Source organism: Sinohyriopsis cumingii, chromosome 2 (assembly GCF_028554795.1).
Source record: "Sinohyriopsis cumingii isolate HCF-2022 chromosome 2, ASM2855479v2, whole genome shotgun sequence".
NCBI lineage: Eukaryota > Metazoa > Mollusca > Bivalvia > Unionida > Unionidae > Sinohyriopsis > Sinohyriopsis cumingii.
This window is the reverse complement of record NC_142962.1, coordinates 162,269,552-162,294,947: the sequence shown is the minus strand read 5'-3', so window position 1 is coordinate 162,294,947 and position 25,396 is coordinate 162,269,552. Positions and strand designations below refer to the sequence as shown.

Below are 25,396 nucleotides of genomic sequence, written 5' to 3'. Positions count from 1 at the left end.
TGCAAATCTATTCTATGATATACCCCACTAGTATCTTTATTAGCGAGTTTGAATAACAAGTAATGCATGCTATTGCTTGCCCTTATAACATCTGCTGTATGGACAATGGCTTCATTAGCACATTGACAGATTTTCATTTCCCTAAAGAGAGCCTCATTTCCCTACTGGCAGCTTCGCTGATTTGAACTCGTCTAATGATTCTTGCACTCAGTCTGGTTTGAACTGGAATAACCAAAGTGCAAAAGCATGTTTAATTACCGTGTAAATAACACTGCATAGCCATTTGGTTGTTGTGACAATGTACACTGTAATTAAAACAAGAATGAATTGTTGACTTAGTGGTGTTTATTGATAATGGAATATAGTAAGGTGATAATACCTGAGGACTATCACAATCGTCAGGTAGAAGTCTTTTTTCTTTTTGTAAAAGCTACAAACAAAAACCACCCTGAATAAATACATGCTTGTACACTGACAAAATTTTGTTTCATCTCTCTCTTTTGCTCTGACACGTGCATGCATTAACTAAAACATGAATTTAAGTTCTTTATTTTTTATTGTAATTTGATAATGAGATTATTGTTGCTGTAAAAGTACAAGTTGCACTTAATTTCTTGACAAAGTGGTCTCATATCGTTGCATACAATTTACCAATAAATACCCATAATTAATACATGTTCAAACCATCTTAATCATTTTGCCAACATTAAGCAACATAACAGCTACATATGCTCTAAATGCAGACAAGGTTGCACGCTGAGACGTAATCCTCTCATTTTTTGTCTCTCTCTTGTTCGCTAATAACAACAAAAATCTTTGAGTACTTTTATTAATACTGTAATTAGATTCTTGAGTTGAGAGCAGAATGAGACAGAAAATATACGTTTACTTTGTATGTTTGTACCATTAGGTTGTTGAGTAGTGTGTGTTCCATAGAACTTGTTTAGGAATGATCCCTTCACTTTTCGTACACTGAAATTAATAATTATTTTTTCATGTACAAAAATAACATGAAATATGGTAACAATCAATAAATCAATTCAGTTACTTTAGCTTCCATTCTGGCCTTGGGATATGTTTCCCACTGTTTGGAAACAAAATGTGTAATTTATAATTTCAGTAATTTTTTGACAGATCATTGATTTAATAGGCAAGTAAATTTTTTATGTCAGTCCAAAACCAGTTTTTCTTGATTTGGAGGAGTGATTAGGAAAATGTGATAAAACATTAAGTCTTAAAAAATTTAGCATAAATAAACTTGTATAAAAATTATACTATATAACTATGGAATAATAATCGCTTCACAACACTAGTTCCACCAGTCATTTTCTGATGCAAAGATATTTGGTCACTGATGAATACCATACTAATAAAAATATTGTGTTTTAGGAACATAAAAATAAAATGATCTGCAAATGATTGAGGCTCATATAATTACTGGTTTTTGGCATAGAAGTAATACAAACAATTTTTTCAATCAAAAATTGGTAATTCCGTTTCATGGATTCATCGCTACTGTGGTCATCATTCCCACTGTTTGGAAATGGTTTCTAATTTCAGTAATTGTTAGAAACATCATTGATGAAGTAAGCAAGTTTAAATTTTTTATGTCAGTCTAAAACCAATTGTTCTTCATGTGGATGAGTGCACTGGAAAATGTGATAAAAATTCAGTATGAAAAAATTGAATATAAATACACTTGTATGAAAGTTAAACTATCAAATTATGGAAGAATAACCGCTTCACACACTGGTTCCAATACCATTATTTTCTGATGCAGACATGATTGGACACCCTTGTATTGTTCCGTTTTAGACAAATAACATATTCATGAAAAATGTTACCTTGCACAACATAAAAATAAAATGATTTTCAACTTGCACATTATTTTTTGTTTGTTTTGAAAACTGAGCAGTTACTAATTTTATTTCAAACCTGTAAATTGACAGCTGTTGATATTATGAATATTAATTCTTTAAAAAAAAGAGAGAAAAAAGGGAGCTTTGGGGATTCGAACTTGGAGTGACAATTTGGCACAATAATGCTACACCGTTTGAGCTATCGAAGCTTGCTTTGTTCAATTTGTATATGATGCAGATGACACATTTATTCCAAGCAGATTTATATAACTGAAGACAATCCTTAGTTGTTTGCCCAGTTAATGCTTTAGTTTTAAAGAATTAATATTGTTACTATATGAAGAAAGACCCAGTTAACAAAATTTAATGAAAAAATACACTTTTTGTAACTGTTATTTCCATCCGGAAATTGACAGATTCACTTAAAGATTGCATGTAATAGTGAGTGAATTAAATGGTATCATCATGGAAATGAAGTCAAAACCCTGTTATTTATGTATAAAACAAATAATATATATGTACTTATCCTGTTATTTATGTATAAAGCAAATAATATATATGTACTTATCCTGTTACTTATGTATAAAACAAATAATATATATGTACTTATCCTGTTATTTATGTATAAAACAAATAATATATATGTACCTTCCTGTTATTTATATATAAAACAAATGATATATATGTACTTATCCTGTTATTTACAGCATGCTTTTGCAAAAAATATTGGCAATGTCAAAATACAATTCCATTTAATGTTTACTCCATGTAGTCTTTGTTTACATGTAGTACCAAATGCCCCCTTCAGTGCCTCTTAGAAAAATTGTGTTCTCAAGGCAATTTAGAAAGAATGAAGAAAGAGAGAAATGAATGGATAACATTGTTTTTATAATATCTGAATTGTTATTATTCCCGGAATTTTTTAAAATATAATAATGAAGGAAATAATATAGCGCATTCTAGAAATACATAGCAAAATTCAAGAATTATTTTAGTTTTTAGTAATTAGCACAAGTTAATATGAGAACCCAAAAATTTTCATAAAAATTAATCAGTGGAAATACCTTGTTTGAGCAGGCCTGCACTTAGATCTTATTTCTAGTTTCAAGTTGCTCAAATGTGTCATGTTCTCTTACATTTCCCATATCAGCCCATGTTCAAAGGTCATGTTTAGTTATAAAAAAGAAATTTATATGCATATTTAATGCAGACTAGGGTGATTTATACATCAAATAATACAATGAGACACAGAGTTGCGATATTTACAAGAATTTTTTCCCCCATAAAAACAGAAGCAGAAAATGACCCTTATTCAAAATAGTCCCATGCTTACTGCTGTAAATCATATTCATTTTTGTCCTGTATTTACTTATAATAATAATAATAATAATAACAATAATAATAATAATAATAATAATATGCTTTAAATATCTTAATCTTAATTATTCAATCTATTTTATTCAGAGGCAGCAAGTTGTGCAATTGTAAAATTTCTGGAAATCGAGTCAACAGAAGAGTCTAGTAATGGTTGGATGCTCCTGTCAGCTCTGAACCTTTTGTCAGTGGGTCCACGGGAGTTGATTGACTGCATGACTGCTGCTTCGCTTCCCTCGACTCTCGTAAAATGTCTGTACTTGTTCTTTGATCTTCCACCGGTTACAGACCCAGACCTTCTTCAGCCAGGCTGTGAATTTTCACCCAGAGAGAGGAGGGTGCTACTGCAGAAAGTTTTTGTGCAGGTTTGAACTTGATGTACAGTAGTCCCCCTCTTATAAGGCCACCCCTATTGCAGCAGGGAAATGGCCATATAATTAGGGTGGCCTTTCTAGAGCGGGATGACAAATGCGAATAGTAAATATATATGAAGAAAATCACAAGTACATTTAATTCTAAAACATTTAATATTTTCATTAAAAAATCACATGCATGTTGTGAAATAAATATAAAACAAACTTTCATCATTTTCAAAAGAATGTTGTGAATAACCATTGATATATTTTTACAACTGTCTTTATAATTATGTTACAGATCACATTGTCTGTCACTTTGTAGGTAACAGTCTAAAAACAAACCAGTCTCGTCACAATTAAAAATGTCCTTGCTGTCATATCCCCTGCATATATCATTTAGTCTTTTTGTCCAATCTTCGACAACTTCGTTATTAACATCAGCTGATTCTCCACTAAGGACAGAACACTTAATATTGTGTCGCACTTGAAATCTGTGCAACCATCCGTTACTTGCGGTGAAGTCTTCATATCCCAGTTCAGCTGACAAAATTTTGCTTTTTCTTGTCATTCAGATCAGGATACAAACATCTCCTGGCTCAAACAATCTTCTTTTCTCCATCCATTTCACCTTCCCACTTCTGCAGAATTGTTTCCTTATCTTTCACGATATTATTTATCTGAGTCTTTATGACATTAGTTTTCTGCAAGGATCCTCGATCCCCCACCCACCTCTCGGTCAGTTGAATTACTTTCACTTTCTCTTCTAAACTGAGAATTGTTATTTTCCTAGATGACATGTTGATCTTTTTGCAGTAAGTTATTCATGTTGCCAACTACAATACTGATAAAACAATTTTTTATGCATCTAAACAATGTGCCTTGTATTTTTAAAGGAAGTGATCTTGTCACGTGATTCGTTAGTCACAGTCTGGTACCCTATTGTTTTTACACATTTCTTTACACTAAGTGAAAGAAGCCAAAACAGCTTCGATTTGTACGATTAACATCACGCAGATTTGACCTTGCGGTCATTAGGATTTGTAATGTTGACAATTATTGTCAGTAGTAATAGCCACTAATTATCAAAGTGAACAAGCTCAACATCTTACTAAGGGAAGCCACAAAAGCTATCAAACCATTTTCCTGCTGACTTGTGTATTGTACATCGATACTGCCACTTCTCAGCTGTTACTACTATTCAATAATTGTAATTTTAACAATTATCAGAGTGACTAAACCGGACATCTTATGATAACACAGCAGTAAGGCTAATTGGATTACATGTACTTACCCTTTTGTATGGATTAAAATTTGAGTCTTTCTCAGCTTTATGGAATAAATGTGGCTTCGTGTGAGGCATAAATGATATAATATTAACCTTAGTGGTACATGTACTTTAGTCAACACTTCTTTCAGTAACGAAAACCTGACATCGGGAAACAGAAATCAGATTACTTAACACATGTTACGAATAAAATACTGGTTCTGGATACATGTTAAAATAAAATGCGGCCGCTTGTGAGGGGTAAATTTTATATTATTGCACTAATATGCTGACCGAAGGTCGCGTTTGTTGGGTGGTCTTTCGTGAGGGGTACTTTTGAACACAAACTCATCGGTGCCAATGGATTCTGACCGTAAGGAGCGGGTGACCGCTGGTCAAGAGGGGGACTACTGTAGTTATTATTTTGAACTTGTTATTCCCATGCTTTTTTAATAAAGGCAGGGATTATGGGACGCTTCCCATTCAAGTGTATGGGTGTGTGCATGCCTGATGTTGCACATCTACAATGCTGAAGATAACAGACTTTACATTTTATTCTAAGATTGAGGGTTTTTCTGGAGTAGTACACATATGACTGTATCCGTTATGAGTGTCTAATCGAATTCTGGTATCTGTTATGAGTGTCTTAATCAAGTATGAGGAAATGCAGCTATCCTGCAGAATTGTAGTATCCGTTATAAATGTCTAATCAAATATGGGAAAATGCAGCTATCCTGCAGAATTCTAGTATCCGTTATGGGTGTCTAATCGAATATGGGAAAATGCAGCTATCCTGCAGAATTCTAGTATCTATTATGAGTTTCTAATCGAATATGGGAAAATGCAGCTATCCTGCAGAATTCTAGTATTCATTATAAATGTCTAATTGAATATGGGAAAATGCAGTTATCCTGCAGAATTATAGTATCCATTATGGGTGTTTAATCTCATCATCTCTGGTTGATTCTAAATAAAAATGGTGCCGATCTGATGTATAATATGGCCACTGCAGTGCATAGCTGCCAATTGTAATGAATTTGGCATGAATTTCACAACTTTTTCAGCGATTCACGCATTCACGCTGCGAGCCAGATATTCACAAATTCTCCAATTCTCAATTATTTTAAATCGTTAATAAAATAACTGATTACCCGTTAAGCGCTAGTGGTGATATTCGCAGTTGCCGAAATGGTCCGGTACTGCTGGTCTCGATAGTAGTAGAACTACAGCTGATTAGTACAGTTGGCCTGGTAGCAAGCATTTTAGCCTATTTTAATCTATATGTATAAGAGTAGTTTTACAAATGCTTTTGGGGGCTCCGAGTGGCCGAGTGGTCTAAAGCACTCTTCGTTACGGATCACTGCCATCTCACCTCTGTCTGCGTGGGTTCGAGTCTCGGATTTGGCCAATGTGGATATGTGAGAAAGTTTGCCAGTAGCTTCTCGTGGGTCGGTGGTTCTTTCTGGGGTTTTCCCGAGTTCTTCCTCCACCATTAATACTGGCCGACATGTATAGCCTATTGTGTGCTGAAAAATGGCGTTAAACCCTACAACAACAACAACAACAACAAATGCTTTTGAGAGAAACTGGGGCCTAACTGGAATTTTGCTCTGCTCATGTGTCACCAACACTGATTTGAGTTACCGTTCAGCATCGCATGTAAGATCTTGAAAATGTCTTCACCACCAAGTAAAAAGAAATGTATTGCTCAAAAAGTGAAGTTTAATTTGGAATATTTCAAAAATTGGCCGTGCATTCTGCCATTAGACACTGATGTATATCATGCTTTTTGCACACAGTGACACAAATTGGAGTATTGGGCATGGTGGCAGCGACGATGTGAGGAAGCACATCGGTTGCAAAAAACACGTAGAAGTTGGGAAAATTAAGAAATCACAGAATTCAGCTCTGGAATATTTTAAGCCATCGGTGGAAGACCTGCAAGCTACCAATGCTGAAGCATTATTTGTGAGTTTTCTTGTTGAACACAATCTACCTTTAACAGCTGGAGACCATGCTAAACGTTTGTTCCGACAAATGTTCCCGGACTGGAAAATCGCTTCCACATTTTCCTGTGGAAGAACCAAAAGTGCTGCAGCTCCTGTGCATTCCTCACAGCAACAGTGACAGCAGAGGAGTATTTTCTCTAGTGAGGAAAAATAAGACAGACTTTAGGGCCTCCTTAGCTGCAGAAAATTTGTCAGCAATTTTAGTCACTAAGATCAACCAGCAGGCAAGAAGTCTGAACTGTTTAGAAAACAAATTTATGATCAAACAGTTGAGGAAGTTCAAGTCTGCCACAGTATCATGTCTTGATAAATAACCACAAGAACAAGTGACGTTTATGAATACCATAATAAATAGAAATGCAGATATATTTCTGCATATATGTAGTGTTTTAGTTTATATTGACATCTTGATATAGTGTATTATTGACAGTCAGAGTGGATGGAGTTATTGTCATGGTATTTTTCACTAATTCATGTCAAAGTTCACAACTTTTATCCCTATTTTCACTAATTGCAAGCCTGGAAGGTTGGCAGCTATGGCAGTGGCCCTTGTTAGTACTACTCTTCTTGTATGGATAGTAATATTGATTTGAGGTTTTACCAGCCATCTTGTAACTCTTATTGCTACTCCTCCTGGGGTTTCTACAGAACACTTAAGAAGTCTATTTGGTCCTAAATGAAAATGGTGCTACTCACACATACAATAAGGCTGCCATCTTGGGAATCTTGTTATTGCTAAATGAATGTTCTAATCAGCATGGTTTTCTAAAAGATTTCTTATGATGTTGAGTTGGTCCTGAATGGAAATGGTTTACATCCAGTATGGCATCCATGACAGTCATCTTGAAAATCTTGTTATTAGTACTCTTCCAAAATGGAAAGACACGTCAACATGAGGTTTTCACCAGATAACTTATAAAGTCTTGTTGGTGCTAAATTAAAATGGCGAAGATCCTATGCCTGATTTGACCACTATGGTTTTTATCTTGAAAACCTTGTTATGGTTACTCCTCTTAAATGGAAAGTCATTTTGACATGGTTTTTCATCAGAAGAGTTCTTATTGTGTCAAGTTCTTCCTAAAGGAACATTTACCCTCAATATGGCGATCATGGTGGACATCTTGAAAATATTGTTTCTCTACCTCCAAATGGATGCCTGTATCATCATGGAGTCTTCACCAGTAGAGTTCCTGAATGAAAATGATGCTAGTCATACATCCAGTATGATTGACAAATGGCTGACATAAAAATATTGCCCTTGCTACACCCCCTGAATGGATGGTCTGTTGACATGGGGTTTTCACCAAGATTTCTAATGATGTCTTCTTGGTCTGAATGAAAATGGTGCCACAAGTGTTTGAGTGGCATATGGTGCTTATTTACAGATTGTTCACAATTCACCTGTCAACGTGGGTTAAAGTCTTGGATTGACGAAAATCTGCATATGAAAAAGCTTCTCTGTAGCTTTCTGTTTGTCAGTAATTATTTTTTGGGTTGTTACCTTGTTCTTCCACCACCTGATATACTGGCTGCCATATGTAGCTAATCATGTGCAGAAATGATTTTTTTAAACCATGAAACCAAACCAAACCTAGATGAAAATGGTGCCATTCCAACATTGAAAATCTTGTTATAGTGGAAAATATATCAGCAATAGTTTTCAAACATTCAGCAGTTAAAAGGAAGAAATGTTATTATCACAAATGCCTGGAAATTCTTTTTGCCCAGTATAGCATCGGTCCCTTTAGGGGACTCATGTTTTAACAGCATTATTTAATTGATTTGAATGACTAGAAAGAAGACAAGAAAATGTTCATTTTCTGATCTTTTATATCATTTAGTTTTTGCTTCATTCTACTGTCTTCCTGCATTGATTGATTGATTATTTAAGCCTGTATTGTGATACATTATTGCCAGAGAAAATATTGATTTATATCAGTATCAAGCTACTTAATCTTGGCATCAATCTACCTATACATGGCATCAATCTACCTATACTTGGCATCAAGGTACATATACTTGGGGGGCCCTGAGGGCCGAGTGGTCTAAAGCACTCTCCGTTACGGATCACTGCCATCTTGCCTCTGTCTGCGTCGGTTCGAGTCTCGGATTCAGCCAATGTGGGTATGTGAGAAAGCTTGCCAGTAGCTTCTCATGGGTTAGTGGTTCTTTCCAGGGTTTTCCTGGGTTCTTCCTCCACCATTAATACTTGCCGCCATGTATGGCCTATCGTGTGCTGAAAAATGGCATTAAACCCACAACAACAACAACAACAACAACAACAACCTATACTTGGTATGAAGCTACCTATACCTGGCATCAAGCTACCCATACTTGGCATCAAGCTACCTATGCTTGGTATCAAGCTACCTATCCTTGGCATCAAGCTACATATACCTGGCATCAAGCTACCATACTTGGCATCAAGCTACTGATACTTGGCATCAAGTTCCCTATGCTTGGCATCAAGCTACCCATACTTGGCATCAAGCTACCCATACTTGGCATCAAGCTACATATACTTGGCATCAAGCGACCTATACTTGGTATCCAGCTACCTATACTTGGCATCAAGCTACCCATACTTGGCATCAAGCTACCTATGCCTGGCATCAAGCTACCCATACTTGTCATCAAGCTACCCATACTTGGCATCAAGCTACCGATACTTGGCATCAAGACAAGGCTTGTAGCTAAAAGACTTATGATACTTGGCAATGAACATAAACATAATTTTTATGGACTTTGTTGTGATGAACCATGAATTTAGACTCAACAAAATGTTAGCCACTTATGAAAAAATTGAGATCCATGAAAGTAAATTATACTACAGTATCTTCACATGGGATGTTGCTTGTAACTGTTATAGTTCAAGAACCTTTCAACATATTTTGATGCACTTTTGGCATGGACTGGCTTAAATGTGTCTTTTATGGGTTTTTTCTTGTCATTTTGCATAAAGTTATGGTCCTTGTCATTTCATATCATAACATGGAATGTTGCTTGCAAACTTATAACTCGAGAACTATTTAATATATTCAGATGCAGTTTGGTATTAATGTCGTCTCAGTCACTTACATTTGTCTTTTATGGCTTTAGTTTCATAAAAACCATTTTGGCCAAAGTTATACTCCTTGATGAGCCAATACTTTTACATCGCAACTTGGAATGTTGTTTGGAATCAATATAGCTATATTTAACTGCATTTAATTTATTCATTCTACATCATCATTTAGATAGAGAAGTTCTCTCAACTGTTATTTTCTCCTACATTTGTTTTCCAAACACACTATTCTTTTTAATGATCTGTGGAGAAATTCAGTTGTGTGGGGCCATATGCAGTACATCCATTGGTAATAGTTCTAGTTACATTTTATTCGGGAGTCCCAGTACATCTAGTACTTATAGTTCTAGTTAAATTCTATTTAGGTGACCCTTTGTAGTGCATCCATTGCTAAGAGTTCTAGTTAAATTGCATCTGTTTGGGCTGCTTGCAGTGCATCCATTGCCAAAAGTTCTAGTTAAATTGTATCTGTTGTGGCTGCTTGCAGTGCATCCATTGCTAATAGTTCCACTTTAATTGTATTTGGTGGGGACCTTTAAAATGCATCCAAAGCTAATAGTTCCATTTTAATTGTATTAAGTGGGGACCTTTGAAGTACATCCATTGCTAATAGTTCAAGTTTAATTGTATTAAGTGGGGACCTTTGAAGTACATCCATTGCTAATAGTTCCAGTTTAATTGTTTTAAGTGGGGACCTTTGAAATGCATTCATTGTTTATAGTTAAAATCTTCAATGATACTTTATGCAGTATCCACACGGACTTTACATGCCCTATTTGGTTTATTTTGACAAGAAATGATATAAGAAGGCTGCCATTTTGCACAAGGCATCATGTTTTAAACTTTTCACATTATAGTAATGATCACAGTATGACCATGTATTAATAGGGTATATTACTGCTGTAGGTCCTGGTGCGACTGTGCAGCCATGTGTCACCAGCAGAGGAATTGGCCAGGAAAGATGACCTCAGTCTCTTGTTCAGTGCAATAACAAGCTGGTGCCCTGCATACAACACGGACTGGAGGAAGAATGCTGGGGAGGTGCTTGTCACATTGTCTAGGCATGGTCTCACTGAAGTTGTGGTTAGATACATACATGGTGGGTAGCAGAAATGAACTAAATTATCTTGGGATTGGATTTTCTGGTCTCTTTCAACTTATTTTCATTAAGACACACTCTTCAGGGACTATTTAGTCCAGAAGCAAGTCCGTGCTTTTTTATCATTAGACTTTGTTTTAGAATTTATCTGTAGCATATCAAGTAAATGCATTAAAAAAATTGCCTGAACAGATAAAAAGTTTTGCATTTTACACAGCTATATTATAATTGATTATTTTTGGTCAAGTTTTATAAAGTTTTATAAAGTAGCAAAAAAAGCAAAAAAATTCTTCATCAATTTGAATTTGATAGTATTGTCTGTATTATTCAACCAAGTTACCATGCATAATCCTTGGACATTATTGTTATTCAGTCTCAGTACTGGAGATATTGGCATCAAGAATAGTACACAGTGATTGGCACAGAAAAAATATACCAAAACAATGATTTATTATTGAATCAGTCTTGAATCAGTCTACATGCTTAACATCTGTTATCTTTCTGTCTCATTCCACAGAAAAGGGCTGTGTTCGGCACTGTACAGAAAACATGCAGCGGGCCCAAGAGTTGCTTCCCTTGGAGCTGGTAGAGATGTTTGTGACGGTGTTTTGTTTCCTGAAGGACTCAAGTGAAGTATCCCAGGTGTTGCTGGAGGATTTCCGGGCCTGCCAAGGATATGGCTATCTGTCTGAATTCCTTCTAAAGTCAGTGGACACAGCAGTTGCCATACTTCTCTCTCATTCTTCTGTCTTTGTTTTATTCGGTCATCAAAAATTACCTTTCTGTTATTTTCTGTAATAACAGTCACCATAAACTTTTGTACTTGTATTGTAAAAGGATATTGAAATATTTTACAACCCAACATTAAAAACACACAGTTGAAATTGTGTCCTGTTAGGAATGTCTGTCCGATTTATTATCTTAAAGATAGGTGATAAAGCTTGTTATATTTAACTGAGTACCTTGTACTTGATGATTCAAGCAGATTTGTTGGACTTTATTCCTAGGGAATATATGTGTGTTTTCAGACTAGAGCAGGATCCTTTGGAAGACTCACAGCAGGCCCTGCGTAACCTGGTCCTTTTGATTGGATCCCTCACCAATTGTGGATATACAGAGATCAAACCCAGCCAGTCCAGCAATGCCTCTCTGTTCCAGATCCCAGGGTTCTACTTGCCGCATCCTGTGGGGAAAGGTATGTGTATGGTCACTTAAATGTCCATTATAAGCCAAATACACTGGCAGACATCTCATTATAAACCCTGTAGAGACAGTCCTGGTTCCACCAACTGGTCAACACAAAGAGTATATTGATATATTGGGATGTTGCAATGAAGAGGTCAGTGCAATACAGAAAGTCTGTTTTACTAAAAATTAAGCAAGCTGTATACCATTATGTTATGTTAAGAATGAGTCAGTCAAACAATTAATTAAATTTTACAAGGCTCCCTTCCATAAGAACGGCTGTATTCCTACATTTTTGGGGGGTGAGTAGTGAAAATAAACCTAGTCTTTTGATGCAAAGTACTCCATGTTAATCTGGAGTTGCAACTAAATATTATGTCACTATGTAATGTCATGCTCGGTTTAATTTTCAGTAAAAAGTGTTATGTTAGAGCTAACATGAAATGTTGACTTTTTAAGCTTATTTTTATCAGAAATTAATATTTGTGTTAACATTCATTGATTAATGGCTAAATATCAAAATATTAATGTTGTCACAGTTTTGATAGAATCACTGTTTGATGAGAACCCATTATGTACTGATACAATAATGCGATACCAGTAGATCAGGAGTGTTGTAATTAATCAGACCTAATTTCAACTCTTCGTATTTATATTTTTGATCATCTGGTGGCCTAGTGGTTAGAGGTTCCACCTCGGATGTGGAAGGTCAGGGGTTTCAACCCCAGCCAAGTCACACCAAAGGCTTATAAAAATAGTACTAATAACTGACTCACTAGATGCTCAGCTTTGAGCAGTTTGTATTAGGACTGGTTGGCCTGATGTCAGGATAATATGACTTGTTCATATTATTTTGCAAGAACAAATTATACCATACAGCCAAAATGTTGTAGCCATGTTCGTAACTCTTTCACTGATTTGAATATTTACTCATGATAACACCAAGATTTACTCTGTCTGTGCCGAGAGGTTGATGTCATTTATCTCCAGTTAGATATATAAAAAATTCCACAAAAAGAGCAAAGCCCCATTGAATCAAATCTTTAAGAAATGTTTTTAAATAGTGTGTGTGGGTTGTTAAATGGAGTGTGGGGTTGTAACATAGGGAGTGTATAGCATTGTAAAATATTGACTGTATAGTGTTGTACAATAGTGTATGGTGTTGTAAAGTAGAGAGCATGTGGGGTTGTAAAAAAGAGTAGTGTAAAGTAGTGTATGGTGGTGTAAAATAGTGAGAGTATGGGGTCGTAACATAGGGAGTGTATGGTGTTGTAAAATATTGACTGTATGGGGTTGTAAAATAGTGTATGCTTTGTAAAATAGAGGGCTTGTGGCATTGTGTATGGTGGTGTAAAATAGTGAGTATATGGTGTTGTAAATAGAGAGTGTGGTGTTGTAAAATAGAGGGTGAATGGGTTGTTAGATAGTGTATGGTGTTGTAAATAGAGAGTGGGGTGTTGGAAAAGAGTTTGGTGTTGTCAGAAGTGTTTGGTGTTGTGTTGTACAAAAGTATGGTGTTGTATATAGTGTAGGTTGTAAATTAGTGAATGTATGTTATTGTAAATAGATAGTGTCAGGGTATAAAATGGTGCATATATGGTGTTGTAAATTAGACAATGTGTGGGGTTGTAAAATAGTGTATGGTGTTGTAGAATGATGAGCATATGGTGTTGTAAAATAGTGCGTTTGTGGGGTTTTACAATAGAGTGTGTGTGTATGTGTGTAAAATAGTGAGTTTATGGGGTTATACAATAGAGTGTGTGTGTATGTGTGTAAAATAGTGCGTTTGTGGGGTTATACAATAGAGTGTGTGTGTATGTGTGTAAAATAGTGCGTTTGTGGGGTTATACAATAGAGTGTGTGTGTATGTGTGTAAAATAGTGCGTTTGTGGGGTTATACAATAGAGTGTGTGTGTATGTGTGTAAAATAGTGAGTTTATGGGGTTATACAATAGAGTGTGTGTGTATGTGTGTAAAATAGTGCGTTTGTGGGGTTTTACAATAGAGTGTGTGTGTATGTGTGTAAAATAGTGAGTTTATGGGGTTATACAATAGAGTGTGTGTGTATGTGTGTAAAATAGAGAGTGTATGGTGTTGTACAATATTAAGTGTATGGTATTGTAAAATAGAGAGTATGTGGGGTGGTAAATTAGAGAATGTATGGTGTTTTAACAACGTGTATGGGGTTGTAAAATAGTGAGTGTAGGGGGTTGTAAAATAGTGTATGGGGTTTGTAAAATAGTGTATTGTGTTGTAAATTATGGAGTTAAGGTCAGTGCTGAAATAATTTTTTTTATAAACACTGGCCCCGAGCTGGTGACAAATAAACTCACAAGCCCTGGCTGAAATTTCACAAGCCCGGACTCCAATTTCCAGATGCCCAAAATTTCTCCTTTTTAAATATTGTCACACAAGGCAGCAATAGCTACAGTTCAAATATAAATTCAATAGGGTTCAAAGGGATTTGAAAGTAATGCAAGTGTCGTTAGTGTTCATCACTACAATCACTAGGGACTGCATGGCCCTATACTCACTAGAGACTGGATGGTCCTAGTGTTCATCACTACACTCACTAGGGACTGGATGGTCCTAGTGTTCATCACTACACTCACTAGGGACTGGATGGTCCTAGTGTTCATCACTACACTCGCTAGGGACTGGATGGTCGTAGTGTTCATCAGTACACTCACTAGAGACTGGATGGTCCTAGTCTTCATCAGTACACTCACTAGGGACTGGATGGTCGTAGTGTTCATCACTTCACTCACTAGGGACTGGATGGTCCTAGTGTTCATCACTACACTCACTAGGGACTGGATGGTCCTAGTGTTCATCATTACACTCACTAGGGACTGGATGGTCCTGGTGTTCATCATTACACTCACTAGGGACTGGATGGTCCTAGTGTTCATCAGTACACTCACTAGGGACTGGATGGTCCTAGTGTTCATCAGTACACTCACTAGGGACTGGATGGTCCTAGTGTTCATCATTACACTCGCTAGGGACTGGATGGTCCTAGTGTTCATCACTACACTCACTAGGGATTGGATGGTCCTAGTGTTCATCACTACACTCACTAGAGACTGGATGGTCCTAGTCTTCATCAGTACACTCACTAGGGACTGGATGGTCCTAGTCTTCATCAGTACACTCACTAGAGACTGGATGGTCCTAGTCTTCATCAGTACACTCACTAGGGACTGGATGGTCCTAGTCTTCATCAGTACACTCACTAGGGACTGGATGGTCCTGGTCTTCATCAGTACACTCACTAGGGACTGGATGGTCGTAGTGTTCATCAGTACACTCACTAGGGACTGGATGGTCGTAGTGTTCATCATTACACTCGCTAGGGACTGGATGGTCCTAGTGTTCATCAGTACACTCACTAGGGACTGGATGGTCCTAGTGTTCATCACTACACTCACTAGGGATTGGATGGTCCTAGTCTTCATCAGTACACTCACTAGAGACTGGATGGTCCTAGTCTTCATCAGTACACTCACTAGGGACTGGATGGTCCTAGTCTTCATCAGTACACTCACTAGGGACTGGATGGTCCTGGTCTTCATCAGTACACTAACTAGCAAGTGTATGGTCCTAGTGTTCATCACTACATTCACTAGGGACTGGATGGTCCTAGTGTTCATCACTATGCTCACTAGGGACTGGATGGTTCTAGTGTTCATCACTACACTCACTTAAGACTGGATGGTCCTAGTGTTCAAACTTCTGCTGGATTCTCTGAGTGAATCCAGGTCAGAACCAAGTTGACATACGTTGATGTGTTGTTTGCAGTATGTACAAAGAATTAATAGCCCCCCCCCTTTTTCATCTTTTTTGTTGGCGTGCTTAACCGCATAAAGCTCTTGTCAAAAAGGAGTTCTGAAATTTTGCTTGGGCTTTACTGGTAGCTAATTACTTCCTAAAATTGGCTTAAAAAATGAATTACACTTGATAACTATTATGACAATTGAAAAATGATCATGCTTTGCATTTTATATATGCAGGAAAATCTGACTTCAAAGAAACATTGCCGCTGTTGACGAACTTGTCAAAAATATTATACATATGGTTTTCACATTCTCATCCAAGGCAGTGATATGTAATAACTTTTGTTCTTGTACACATATCTAGGATCTCATTGATTACCTATAATGGGTTGTTCTACTTCCTGATCCTGTGGGGCCCCAAGTGACCAAGTGATCTAAAGCGCTCACTGTTACTGATCACTGCCATCTCACCTGTCTGTGTGGGTTTGAGTCTCATATTAGGCCAGTGTAGGTATGTGAGACAGCTTGCCAGTAGCTTCTTGTGGGTCAGTGGTTCTTTCCGGGGTTTTCCCAGGTACCTCCTCCACCATTAATACTGGCTGCCATGTATAGCCTATTTTGTGCTGAAAAATGGCTTTAAACCTTTCAACAACTTCAACAACAACTTCCTGTTCCTGCCTGTGCAAATTAGCACAATGGGCTCCCCCACTGCAGCCTTCAAACAATTCTCACTAGCTATTGTCAGTTAAATAATATGTGAAATGGTGATTTATACATGACCTCTTTGCCTTTAATTGCCGCTATCTAAACTGCCCAAGGATGGATTTACATCATGACTGTTTACTGTTTATACATTCTACAGGTAATGGAGATATACTGAAAGTGGTTTTGTCTTGGGTTTTTGTTTTTGTTTTTTTTTCTTCTTTTATTTTTTATGTGAAGATTACTGAAAATTGTTTTTTCGAAACATGAACGTGTCAAGGGTACCAAATTGTATTTTTAGCATGCCATTTTTTTTTGAAAAGCCTGACAGGGCTGCTCACTTAGAATACCAGATGGGCCATATCGAAAATTATAGGGGCTCTAGGGGTCAGGCTTTCAGATATGTTGAGCACTGAATGTTTTGTAAATTAGTGTATGGGCTTGTAAGATAGTGAGTGTGGAGGGGTTGTAACATATTAAGTGTGCAGTGTTGTAAAATAGAGAGAGTATGAGACTTTGTATGATATCTAATGGGTTGTAAATAAAAATGGTGTTCATTTGACATTGGAACAGAACAGCCACAACCTCCATCTGGAATATCTTACGACTCCTCCTAAATGGTAAAGTCATATTGACATGGGATTTTTACCAGAAGGCTTTTTATAACGTCTCATTGGTCCTAAATCAAAATGATGCCACTTGGACATCCAATATGGTTATCAAAGTGGCAATCTTGAAAATCTTGTTGCTACTTCACTTAAATTTGAAAGTTTGTTATGTTATTACTACTTGTCCAGGTCATATGTTATTACTACTTGTCCAGGTCATATGTTATTACTACTTGTCCAGGTCATATATATCATCATAGTGTTTTCACCTGAAGACTTTTTATGATGCCTTGTTGGTCCTAAATCAAATAATGGTGCCTTAGATGTAACCAATGTGGCTGCCACGATCAACATATTTTCCTCATGAATGGATAGTCATTTTGGCATTGGGTTTGTACTAAACGTCTTGTAATAATGTCTGTTTAGTTCTAAATAAAAATGGTGCTGATCTTTTCTTTATAAAGTATGGGTGCCAGAGTGAGTAATTTGAAAATCACATTTCTCAGTATTCAACACTCATCACTTTAAAAGAATATATGGTCTTATATGGAATTCATGAAAATTGTTTTGGAAAAGTAGAGCATCAAACTTGATACAGTATTATGAAAAATGTCTTTTTTTTACTGACAGATACAGAAGTGAATGCCTGACTTAGTTCCAGTTGAGTTTCATTTTTCACTATGCTACTCTTTGTAGTTTTTTTGAACTATGCATTTGCAAGGTCTCTACATTTTAAGAGATAAAAGTTAGATAGATTTTTATGAAGTTATGCCTTGGAAATTCATCTACATTTTAAGAGATCAAAGTTAGATAGAAGTTATGTCTCGGAAAATGAGTTCCACGAAATATTTAAATTAGTGTAAAACCATTTATATTTTCCTCCTTAGACATCTACAAATCCTGGAACAAGAATCATCATTATGCAAAAAACTTTCTAATAAAAATGTTATATCCCATGGATTATCCCATCAGGAAAACATTATATATAGATTCTTATATATAGATTCATAAAGAAATACACAGGAATTTTGTCAGCACAATTAAATAGCTTCAGATGTCATTTTTTGTTATGTTCTTTTTAGCTATAGTTAGGTTCCTATCCTATTGAATACACAGTAAATCATCTACATGTTTACCACTCCTTTTGAATATACAGTATGTTATCTACATGTTTACCACTCCTTTTGAATATATGGTACATTATAAACATGTTTACTACTCCTTGAATGTACAGTACACCATGAACATGTTTACCACACTTTGAATATACAGTACACCATGAACATGTTTACCACTCCTTGAATATACAGTACACCATGAACATGTTTACCACTCCTTTTAAATATACAGTACACCTTGAACATGTTTACCACACTTTGAATATACAGTACACCTTGAACATGTTTACCACTCCTTTTGAATATACAGTACACCATGAACATGTTTACCACTCCTTTTGAATATACAGTACACCTTGAACATGTTTACCACTCCTTTTGAATATACAGTACACCTTGAACATGTTTACCACTCCTTTTGAATATACAGTACACCATGAACATATTTACCACTTCTTTTGAATATACAGTACACCATGAACATGTTTACCAAACCTTTTGAATATACAGTACACCTTGAACATGTTTACCACTCCTTTTGCATATACAGTACACCATGAACATGTTTACCACTCTTTGAATATACAGTACACCATGAACATGTTTACCAAACCTTTTGAATATACAGTACACCATGAACATGTTTACCACTCCTTTTGAATATACAGTACATCATGAACATATTTACCACTCCTTGAATATACAGTACATCATGAACATATTTACCACTCCTTCTTGTATATAAAATATATCATCTAAATGTTTGCCACTCCTTTGGAATATACATTTCATCATCTACATGATTGCTGCTCCTTCTTGGAGGTGCTTGGTGAAAGTAAGCAAATAATGCTAATATTTTAAGCACATCCATCAAATTCATTTGTTGTTGAAAAATTCAATTTGTAATTATCAGTTAAATGTTGAATTGTATTATTAGTTAATTTACATGTAATGAACGTTTCATTGGTCATGGAGGTAAAATTGTTTCTGAAGTATGTGACTTAATTTGTTAAGTTTGTAAACTGACCCTCCATTGTCATACAGGTGAAATTGTTTGTAAACTGACCCTCCATTGTCATACAGGTGAAATTGTTTGTAAACTGACCCTCCATTGTCATACAGGTGAAATTGTTTGTAAACTGACCCTCCATTGTCATAAAGGTGAAATTGTTTGTAAACTGACCCTCCATTGTCATACAGGTGAAATTGTTGCTTAAATATGTAACTTAATTTACATGTTAATTGACTTAACACTTATTGCAGAAGTGAATTTATTACTTCAATATGTGACATAATTTAAATAATTAACTTTACATTGGTCACAGAAGTGAAATTGTCACTTAAATATGTGACTTAATTATGTGTTAATTGACTTTCCACGTCACAAGTCAGGTGAAATTATTACTTTGATATGAATTAATTTGACTTTCCAATGATCACAGAGGTCCCGTAAATATGTGTCAACATACATTGTACCTACAATATTGTTAGGTAGTATCTGATTGATTGAAACAGTCATATCAATGAAGCACCTGTAAAAGTACAGCGTAATGTAATTGAAAGTAACTTTGGAAAATTTCCACAATTATAATTTGGTTTTGGCAAAGTTTTGACAAGGATTTTGTCTGGAGTTTTCAAGAGCCATTTGTCAGGTAGATGAGAACATTGAACATATTTCTTTTACCCAAATAAAGAGAAAGTTATAGTTTGGCATTTAAATACATTTACATCTTAATTCCAGTTGCTTCAGACTAACCAAATTTTAAAGAAATTATGTTTTAGTTAAGTCTTTACAAATACTTGCTTCTGAACTTTTAACTATATATTTATGCTTTATCAGTTAATTGGTTTCTATTTACAGGGATTATGGTATCACTAAATACAGAGATAGTAGGATATTGTGTTTTCTGTTTACTAGTTACCTGGCTTTATGAGACTTCTGGTCTCAAGTTAACTGTTATCACAAAATACAGAGACAGAAGGAAGCCGTATCAGTTATTTTTCTTGTAGTTACTTAATACAGAGGCAAAATGAAACTTCAATCAATTAATTAGTTTCTAGTTACACGGCTGATGATCATTACTTATTTGGGTACTAATTACCTGATATCACTTATTACAGAGACATTAGGAAACTTGCTTTTGCACTGTACCACATTCTTTTCTGAAACACCATTTTTAACTTGAACGGATGTATGGAAGTAAGAATTTAATTAATATTCCTTTTTGCAGGGAGAGAAAGATTCCACTATAGTAAGCTGACTTTCATGACAATACTTTGTATAAAATATATAATTCACAAATGTATGTTTTATATCGTTTAATAACATTCTCTTTCTAATTAACACTTTTAGTGGCTCAATGGTTAAGGCACTGGACCCGTGGCACCCAGAAGGGTGTGGGTTTGATTCTCACCATTGGATCATTCACTGCAGCTTTTCTTTGGCCAGGTGCTTTGCTATGCTTACCTCGGCATAATATAACCTCCAAATGTTTTCTTTGACATAAAGCAACAAACCAAGTAACTTTTGCTTTTTATCAGTACAGTAGCATGAACAAACAGTGTCGATTCTTCTTCATGAGGAAAAAATGATTTTTTGATCAGCCAGTATAGGTTAAGAAGTTGATTGCTATAACCAGACCAGCCTCTCAATCTTGTAAGATCTTGGTAAAGGCCCTCTTCAGTTCTCTGTGATCTTATTAGACTAGCATATCATACTGTTTATGTTGAAATACTATTTAACCTTTTCACAAATATTTAAACTTTTCATACTTTTCTTCACCACAGTTGTTGTATAACATATTTGTGTTTTAAAACAACTCTTGAAGAAGGGTTCAGGTTGAAAATTGGTAATGTTTATATAATGTAATATTGGGTGAAAAAAATGATTGCTTTTGATGTAATGCACTGGATATGTTAAAATTTACTTTAATTTATTACAGAAATACAGTTTTTGACTTGTTCCTATTTACTGACCTTGCATGGTGTTTTGGCATGAGTTCTGTAGATAATATCTTTTTTGGCATTTATTATGATCAAATTATCAATAAACACAAAGTCTTTTCCTAATTTTTCACCTTTTTGAAGGGATATTGACACAAAATATTTATGCTTTGCTCTAATTATAAATGAACTGAATTAAAACAAATGGGGATGCGGGGAAGTAGCTTGCAGACAAGGCATTGTGAAATGAACTTCAGTTTTTGGGTGTCTTTGTTTTGTCAAAATGACAATTATAATAGAATGAACTAAAGGTCTTTTTGTGTTGATTGCAGTCTGATGCAAACTTTTTAAAACAATTTTATACTCGATGTTTATGATAGTCTATATTTGTTTTAAAATAAACTCCTGTAAATTTCTTACTATCAATTAAAAGTTAATGTTTTCTTCAGACTCTTATAACACCTACCTGATAGTAACATTTCAGTGCATTATCTTGTGATAGTAACATTTCAGGCCATTATCTTGAGGTTAACCAGTACTACATCGTTTTGAGGTCTGCATTTCAGGTTCTACCCTGCCAACTTCACTGGAATCTTTTTAAGGTTTATAATATATAGATGGTAGAAAATTGGCCATTATTTTCTTTTATTTGAAACCAGAGATTTTGTTTCTTACGTGTAGATAGGTAGAAACATTTCACTGAAACATGTTATAAGCACCAGTTCACACTGGATTTATATGAACATCAGGGAGATTATCATAATATTAAAGTTATAGACATCATGCTTTGAAACTGTTCCTATAGACTTTTTAGGTCACCACTATTAAGTAGTGGCAGCTACTGTAGTACCCCAGCATCAGCAACACTCTTCATATGTATAAAAGCAAATACATATGTACAGCTTCAGTGCATCTTAACCATTCTTTGTTTCTAGGTTCTAGGCAGCAGTTTGAAGAGGCTTTCTTAGGGTAAAGGCTGAGGGAGGTGGGGACTAACTTTGTAAAGTAGTTGTAGACTGGGTTTAGTCCCATATCTTTGCACCGTGTGTTCATACTGTCATACCAGGAATAATAAAACTTGATGAGGGATTCATCTGATGAGAATAACACCTAGGTCACTGTGCCCCATATTCCATGCTTGATTACGTATATGCATCTTTACTACACCCATACAATCAGAGAAGGTCAGTGGGAGCTATATTTCACATTTTTGCTGTGTGTAGTTGTCCAAGGAGGTTATTTTTATGCACCCCACAAACATACTGTTATGCCTATAATCAAACTTGATGTGGGATGCATCTTAATGAGTACAACACCCTTGTAAAAAGTAGGTCTCTTTGACCCAAATTTTCACTTGCTTAAGAGACTTTGGTTTCATTTTGTATTTTAGGTTTATTTCTCAAGCTCTGTTTGGGATACATCATAAATGTAGATTACTGTATCTTTATTAGTACCACTGCTGTATAACAAAGGAAAGTCACTGTGATCTGCAATTTTCATTTTAATAACCTAGGTTAGGATTTTGCATTTGTCTCATGACCAAACAGGTCTTTTGCACCCTGTACAAATATTGTTATTCCTAGAGTCATGATATTTATTGAGGAAATACATCTTGATAAGCACTACGCATGAAATAAAAAAATAGGTCAATATGATCTGTATTTTGCATACTTCAGTGCCTTTGCGTCAATTTTGTGTTTATTTTTCAAGCTCTTCATGTTAGAATCATCAAACTATAGGATTAGATGCCTCTTGTTAGTACTGCACCATTAAAAGAAAGGGGGCTTTGATGACCTATATTTCACATTTTGCGGGCTTAGGTTACATTTTTGTCTTTAGTTAATGACTACAACCTAGCTGACAGTGACTCATATTTCACTGACTTAAGTTAAATTTTGAATTTTTCATCACTTTTCATGCTGGAATGATTAAATAAGATCATTGTATTGGTACCACACCTGTACAAAAAGGTCACTGTGACAAATATTTCACCTTTTGCTGGCTTTGTGTATGTTTATTTCTTTAGCTTATGATTGTTTGAATGATATGTACATAGTCTCCTATCTAGAATCCTGAAACTTGTTTAGGTAATACATCTTGATGAGCACCACTCCCTCATTACAGAAGTTATTTTATGTATCACTGACTTTATGAACACCACTCCCTCATTACAGAAGTTATTTCACATATCACTGACTTTATGAGTACCACTCCCTCATTACAGAAGTTATTTTATGAGCAGCAGGGGGGGCGAATCGGACATTTTGTCCAATCGTCATTTGGCTTAATTAATACTTTCTGCACTCAGCGGATCCGGTGTTGTCAGTGCCCGGTAAAAAAAAACGACGTCGTCGTCGGGGGGTCGTCCAATCGTCATTTGGTTTAATTAATACTTTCTGCGCACCGATCCCAGCGTCGTCAGCGTCCGGTAAAAAAGCGCGACGACCGCGTCGATGTCATTGCCCCCCCCCGCTGCTAAGAAGTTATTTACAATGATCTTACAAACAGAGTGATTACTAACTCCTCCTCTTGTAGATCAATTAGGTTATTTGACTGATCGGTAAGTCTAAAATTAATTCTTGTTAAAAACCGATTATGGCATCGCATATAGACCGGATTAATCGGGCTCTCAACGATTAAGAATCCGGGAGGGGCTGTTGGTGAAAATGAATAAAGGATATACCCCTGTTGAGCTTGATTTGATTGCTTGGTATCTACCTGGTAACTCCCTTCGATAACATCACACACTAGATTGATTGCTATCACCGATGCAATATTTACGTTGTATGGAGCAATATGCCTACCACCCTCTCCGTTATCGTGTCTGAGGATAGTTGATGGACCGAAAAAATCATTAAGAGACTTTCTTAGTTCTGGCGCGTTGTATCCTGGAAACTTGAAATCGGGTAAATCGGCTTCTGTGATATTATACTCGGTTAGGAATTCTTGTTTATTATCATCGTTGTTATCGGATATTATTTTAACGATTCGTTCATTGATATATTCCATGTCTGATATAAGTTGATTTAACACCTCAACGTGTTTTTGTGCTTTTGTTTTCCGTAGTTGTTCTAGTTGCAATCGGTAATTACGATTAATCTCGATAAAAAAACTATCGATATCATTTAAATTAACTGTGATCACGGCGTGCAATTCAGGAGTTTCCTTATACTGAAAATACCAATACATGGTATTCCTGTCTTGAAATATAAACTTGCTGGGTAATAACATGTTTTTTATAATAGACAAACCATCTCGATAACTGGGATCAATTTCATGATACGATTGCGCATTCGTGTGAAATTCCCGCGGACTTTCATGAGGTGGATTCTTGGGCCAACCTAGTATGGTTCTTATTGAACTGTTATAAATATCAACCATATACCCCGGTGTGCTTATTTCAATCGTCGACGATAACGTCGGTTCATGAACCGTAATAGCGATTTTTGATTCTTTTCCTGTGATCGATTTTATCCTGCGTTGAAATTCTTTATTGATTTGGTCTACTTGGTATGACCCAGTTGGTATTGTAACCTCCTTTCAGTCTGGGGTCCCATTGGGTTTATTTGTCCATGCAAAAACCAGCGAGTTATTAGGTTGTTGTCCGTTAAATGCTTCCGCTCGGATATTAGGCCAACTGTGATATACTCGCAATTTTGCCAGCGCTATTTCCTTCACTGGAATCGGAGAAGGGAAGTTTACACTGAATTCTGGCTTCGTTGATGTTATCGATATCATACTTGTTTGTACCGGAGTGGTGTTCTCCGCGATCCGTTGAAGTAATTGAAACCCTTCGGGGTTCAGCGACATTATTATTATTCGCCGTTTCTAGTGTTTAATTTCAACACCGAATATTAACAACCTGCTTGTTTTCAGGAGAATGTTTTGAGCCCATTGAAGTGGTTTCAGCGACGTGGTTTCCAGCTTCCAGTTGAAAATCCTCGATTTTTGACATCGCGGAGTCATACAACTGGACCATCGTGGAGAATTCAACATCGGATATAAACGAATTATCTATCGCCAACGAGATCAACCCGGA

The 25,396-nt window shown here is 35.9% G+C and overlaps 1 protein-coding gene across 3 annotated transcripts in view; it reads left to right on the top strand.

Annotated features, from left to right (window-relative positions):
• The window catches only part of LOC149806226 (WD repeat and FYVE domain-containing protein 3-like), a 413,256-nt gene that overhangs the window by 43,521 nt on the left and 344,339 nt on the right, over positions 1 to 25,396 (top strand). For 2 of the 3 annotated variants that reach the window (XM_089951177.1, XM_089951179.1), the window contains 5 exons: positions 3,324 to 3,598; positions 10,833 to 11,025; positions 11,543 to 11,729; positions 12,054 to 12,220; positions 20,646 to 20,666. In XM_089951177.1, the coding sequence (XP_089807303.1) occupies positions 3,324 to 3,598; positions 10,833 to 11,025; positions 11,543 to 11,729; positions 12,054 to 12,220; positions 20,646 to 20,666 (843 nt within the window). The remainder of the gene's footprint in view (positions 1 to 3,323; positions 3,599 to 10,832; positions 11,026 to 11,542; positions 11,730 to 12,053; positions 12,221 to 20,645; positions 20,667 to 25,396) is intronic. The other variant, XM_089951178.1, reaches the window with a different exon arrangement.